Source organism: Echinops telfairi, unplaced genomic scaffold, assembly GCF_000313985.2.
Source record: "Echinops telfairi isolate 266 unplaced genomic scaffold, ASM31398v2 ScPeMD7_7469;HRSCAF=8507_0, whole genome shotgun sequence".
Taxonomy (NCBI): domain Eukaryota; kingdom Metazoa; phylum Chordata; class Mammalia; order Afrosoricida; family Tenrecidae; genus Echinops; species Echinops telfairi.
This window is the reverse complement of record NW_022111372.1, coordinates 42,358,067-42,363,876: the sequence shown is the minus strand read 5'-3', so window position 1 is coordinate 42,363,876 and position 5,810 is coordinate 42,358,067. Positions and strand designations below refer to the sequence as shown.

General features: G+C 39.3%; 1 protein-coding gene across 1 annotated transcript; it reads right to left on the bottom strand.

Moving 5' to 3' along the window:
* Window positions 1–4,415: 4,415 nt before the first annotated feature.
* Window positions 4,416–5,345, bottom strand: LOC101652557 (putative olfactory receptor 2W6). The gene has a single exon (XM_004697261.2). The coding sequence runs from the start codon at window positions 5,340–5,342 to the stop codon at window positions 4,416–4,418; it is 927 nt and encodes a 308-aa protein (XP_004697318.1). The 5' UTR covers window positions 5,343–5,345.
* Window positions 5,346–5,810: the final 465 nt, after the last annotated feature.

The following is a 5,810-nucleotide window of genomic DNA, read 5'->3' as shown; positions in this document are numbered from 1 at the left end:
TCAAAGGCCATCACAATTTCAGAATCACTAATAGTTTAAATTAAAATATAGTTCAAGACAACACATATTCATTACATGAAATTAAATGTCTTTAATGCAAAAAGAACCAGATTTTGTCACTGTTGAAGAATATGGTAAACCTTCAAGGAGTTTTCCATGTTGTCAATGCAGAAATTGTAATCCCGGTATAGTGTCCGGCAGGCACATATCAAAACTAGAATCCCAAGTTTTGGTTGGCTGTCAGCACTAGAATTACCAATCAACTATTTTTAAAACTTTTTAAGTGAAAATTAATTAAAAATAAATAAGTAAAAATAATTTTATTTAATTTTTTTAAATAATAAATAAATGTTGGAGAACAATTATTCAATATTATTTCATAGTGTGAATACATTTGTAATAAAACAACTATAATGTCAACATTATGCACATGACAGCTCAGTGACTTTAAGTATGTTTCTCATATTTTTCAACCACTCATGTTGTAACGGGCTATGAATTGAGCTGCTAATCACAGGATGGGTGGCTTGAACCCAACAGTGGCTCTTAGAGAGACAGATGAGGCTGTCTACTCCTGTAAATATTTAAAGTTCCCGAAACCCAAAGAGACAGTTCTACTCTGTCCTATAAGGTCACTGGTAGTCAGAATTGACCCTGTGGTAGTGAATTTGGTTTTGTGACACCATAATATATTTCCACATTTTTTTCCATCTCCTTTAAGAGAAATCAGTGTCCTAGCCTCTCTTTTTCTGTTTCTGTTATCTACCCATTGTATGCAACCAAACCCACTGACATTGTGTAGACTCAAACACTACCTAGTCTTGCTCCATTCTCACAATGATTATATTTGAACCCATTTTTGCCCATTGAGGGTCTTCCTCTTCTTTCACAGATTTACCAGGCAATGCATGATGTGCTTTTCCAAAGACTAGTCCCTCCTAATAACATGTGCAAAATAAGTGATATGAAGTCTTGCCATCTTTGCTACTAAGCAATTGGACAGAGTAGAGCTGCTCCTTGCATTTCTAAAACACTCATCTTTCTCTCACCATGTGGTTGTTGAGTTTTAACTACCATACACGCAGTTAACAGCTCAATGTTTGGACCACTGTCCCACTCAAAGTCCTTTCCCAACAGAGTCTCACTCACTACCATTAAGTCAATGGCAGTGATTCATAGTGATCCACTGTGGGTTTCCAAGACTGTAACTATTGATGGGAGTAGAAGACCCAGTCTTTGTCCCATGGAGTTGCTGGTAGTTTCAAACGGCTGACCATTTAGACCACAACCTAACACATAGCCTCTACACCACTAGCGCTCCATTCCACCTATAGTCCACACTAATAAACTTTAGTATCTCTACACTTCCCTACTCTCTATATATCTTATAAATAGAACCAAAAAATGTTTTATCTTTTTGCAGCAGACATTTCACTCAGCACGATGTATTAAAGGTTTGTCCACATTGTTGAATATATTAGGACTTCATTTCGCTTGAGCTGAGTAATATTTCATTATTTCCAAGTCTTGATGATGAGATTAATGTGAGTTTTACTCATCAGAGAAGACATTGTAGAGACAACAGAACCATGTTGGATTTGGTAAAATCTATGACGAGAAGCCAAGGCAGGAGGAAAGAAGAAGGCATGACTAGCTCCTGTGACTAGTTCATAAGCCTCTTCACGCTGACTCTGCAAGGGAGACACCATGCACCAGGAGAAAGAAGTAGTACCTCAACCAACAGACATGGCCTTCCAGTGATTGCCTTTGGTTTTCTCATGCTTTGCTGCAAAGGCCTTTGCTGACAGGCCTTTCTTAATTTAATCGTGTAAGAATGAATGGGTAGAATAAAGGTGTTTGACAGTTTTACCCCAAACAAAAATTAAGGGAATAACAAGTTTTACTCTGAGACAAAATAATAAATTGCATTAAGTCATGAAGGATTCTATCAAGGGGCACCCTTATGGTTCACTCACCTATTCCTATCCTTTTCCAATCTCATGCTTTTAGACTTCAGTCCCTGGGATATGATTCAGAATATTCTGACAAATTCAATACGAAGTCCAGCCAGAGAAATTTATCCTCTGTAATATAACCTGTTAGACTCCTTTTCCTTTTCTGTAGAATATTAACAGTTTATAACTCTCAGATTTTATTGTAAAAGATCAGATAAAATATGTAAAGAGTTTATTAAAGTACCGTGGTATGCATTGTTTAATTTTTCTAACTGCTATTTTTAATTAAATACTCATAATTGTGAGTGATAAATAATTGTCATCTAGAATATCTCAGTAATACTAATCACCTTTATGAAAAATGTCAGTTTTGGAATCAGTCTGTTATAGAGTTTTGTAATGAAGCATTCTGGAGATTTATATTAACAAAATTATCACCATTTACAAAACACAGCATTGTGTCCATTCTCCCCCACCCTGCTCACATCCAACCTCACTTATTTTTGCCTGAGGATGTTGACTTTGTTCTTCAATGTTTATTGGATATTGGACCTACTCATATCCAGGAGCTAATGACAGCTTCAAGAGAGCAATAATCCCAGCGATGTCTCAATAACAAACAGTGGATCACATTGCCCAATCTACCCTACAACTCCAATAACTGATCCTCCTGCCTAGAGTAACATTTCTCTTCGTGTCGTATGTTCAAGCTGAAACAGCATTTTACCTTAGGACAGGTAGTACTTTCAAGACCTCCCAATAATACAGAACAGAAGGAAGCAAATCTGTCTTCTGAATGCTGAACTAAGAGGGGTGGGGCGAGGGGGGAAGAGAATATGGAGGAAAGGCTACTACCAGGACAAAGTCTCACCATGAAGGGACAAAGGCCAAGGAAATAGTCTCTTGTATTTCACAAAAGGACAAATATTGTATAACATCACTTATATACATAAAAAAGAATGCAAATGTATAGAGACCAAAGTTTTTTAGTGTTTACCAGGGTCCATAAAGAGAGAAAAAGAGGGGGTTGTTGCTTGTGATTCACTGTTTTGTTTATGATGATGGAAAATTGATATTGGTTAAGTGTAATGGCAGCCCAAGTGATTCATGTAATTGATACCAATAAGTTGTATACCTGTAGAAAGTTGGATTAACAAATGGTGTCTCATCTTATTTTTTTTATTATAACAACAACAAATCAGCTGACAAAGCCTTTTTTGTGTAACCAAACCCCTGATGGGATTGGGCTTCTTGGTTTAAAGGTTTACAATTATGATGGCTTCTTGGGTCTCAGTTCATTGGTCTAGTACCATGTGCAATGCTTCTGTTCTGCTCTTACCCATGATCGCTGTAACCGGGAGCAACATAAGAAGAAGAGTTATAAACAGGAAGGATAAATTAATGCATAGCGAATTGCCTACGCAAATTGGGGAGTGGGGAGGATGTAAAACAGAATTCCAAAATCATTGAATTCAGACTTTCTGGAGCTATGGAAGCTGAATAAACTTTCAAAACTATTACCTGAGGTAAACCCTAAACAAACAAACAAACAAAAAGTCCTAAAGTCTTATTTAAACCAAAGAACAAATTAGCATATTTAGAAAGAATATTTGCTTTGAATATTGTGATATTTTGAAGGACTGTGTACATCGGACCAAACTGGCAATAGTAGCTTGATCATTCAGATTGAACCCTGAGCCATGAGGGTGAGTTCATTTCCCGATTTGAAGGGTTACTAAGTCCATTGTCTCAGGGGTTCCACCAGTCCCAACACATCAGTAAACCTAGCAGTTTTCATGATTTGGGATTCTGTCTCACATTTTTCTTCCATTCTATCCAGGATTTCCTATTGTGACTCTTTTCAGAACAGTCAGCAGTGGTGGGCAGGCACTATGTTCTGACTGGTCTCAGTGTTGTGGAGATGGGGTTGGACAGTCTAGGAGTGTTTTGGACTTTTTGATTTGCTTCACTCATCTTTACTTCAAATGGGATAGACCAATAGTTGCACCTTAGATGAATTATCATAAGCTTTTAAGACTGCCGTTGCTACTCATCAAAGTAAAATATAGAACATTTTCTTTGTGGGCTACGTTTTGCCAATAAACCTCGACATCCCCTGAAACTGCTGTCTTGAGCCTCAAGACTCAGGGACTCATTTCTTCATTGTGTTTGGTTATAGCTAAGAAATCATCGTAATCCCCCCTGCTTATGTAGTACACCCATGCATATATCTGAAGCACAGATTAATGCATTTGTAAAAACGTTCTCTCAGACCTGTATACATTTGTGAATGTAGTCCCAGGCACCTTCCCAATCCTGTTCAGCATGACTGTCTATCCACTTATAGATGCTGTCAGTCCACACTTTGAATTTTAGTTCTCCACCTGGTTGTAGAGCTAAGAAAGTAACTGGCACGTCATCTGTACTCCATGGTCCTCTCCCTTTAGGCTCCTCCAGCCCTCACTTCTTCCCCAGAAGCTTTTTCATAGCCCCCTTCACATCCTTGTTCCTCAGAGTATAAATGAGGGGGTTGATGCTAGGTGTGACAATGGTGTAAAAGAGGGTGAGAAACTTGCCCTGATCTTGAGAGTAGCTGTTCGCTGGCTGCAAGTACATGTAGATGATGGTGCCATAGAAGAGTGAAACTACTGTTAGGTGAGAAGAACAGGTGTTGAAAGCCTTTTTGCGCCCGGCTGCTGACTTGATCCTTAGCACAGCTGCAGCAATCATGCCATAGGAGATGAGGATCAGTGAGAGAGGGACCAGCAAGAGAGCAACACCCAGAGCGAAGGCAAAAGCTTCCACCAACATGGTGTCTTCACAGGCCATGGCAATCAGAGCAGGCATCTCACACAGAAAATGGTCCACCCGAAGGCGCCCACACCTGGAGAGTTGCATTGTCTGGGGGCACATGACAAAGGAATTTAGAAAACCACAGAGCCAGGCCACAGTCACCAGCTGCAGGCAGAGGCGTGGGTGCATGACTACTGTGTAATGCAGGGGCCGGCAGACAGCCACATAACGGTCATATGACATGACAGCCAGGAGGACACACTCAGTTGAGCCCAAAATCATGTAGATGTAGAGCTGAGCCACACAACCATGGTAGGTGATAGTCTTCTCTGGACCCCAAAGGTTCCACAATAGCTGGGGGACAATGCTGGTCGTGAAGCAGAGGTCCAAGAAAGAGAGATTGCCAAGAAAAAAGTACATGGGTGTGTGGAGCCTGGCATCCGTGATTGACAAGAGGATAATGGCAGTGTTGCCGACCAGTGTCAGAATGTAGAAGACCAAAATAAAAGCAAAGAGAATTCTCTCCAGTCCAGGACGATCCGAGAAACCCACCAGGATGAAGGCCTGCAGGGAGCTGTCATTTCTCCTTCCCATACTCTTCAACAGCTGTTATGGAAACAAGCAACCAAAAATGGATAAGAAGGCAAATAAAGACTACATCTAGTCCTTTTTTATTTCCATTTTCAAGTTTTAAAGATTAAAAAGTTCTTTGTAACTGCATTACCTCCTTTATAAAACACTTATTTAATGTCTATTATATTCAGGACAGTACGTAATAAAATAGAGGATAAATGACCTTGGAGGTGAATAATGTATATAAAGAACAAGGAACATAGGAAGTAAGAGATTTTTGCAAGAAAGTTAATTATCTGCAAGACTGGAAGTTTTGCAGATAATTTCTAATTGATCATGAAAAGCCTTGTAGAAGAATTTGGACTGGGGATTTCTGGAAATGAGAGTTGGTTTGGGCTGTATTTCAGAGAATTTGTTACATGGCATATTAAGCAAAACATGCCTCAAGAAGAGGAAGTAGTATATTGAAAGGCAAAGCACTTGCCTTTA

What these genes read in the sequence shown, in the direction of transcription:
- LOC101652557 (XM_004697261.2), bottom strand. Translation starts at nt 5,342, where the DNA reads ATGGGAAGGAGAAATGACAGCTCCCTGCAGGCCTTCATCCTGGTGGGT.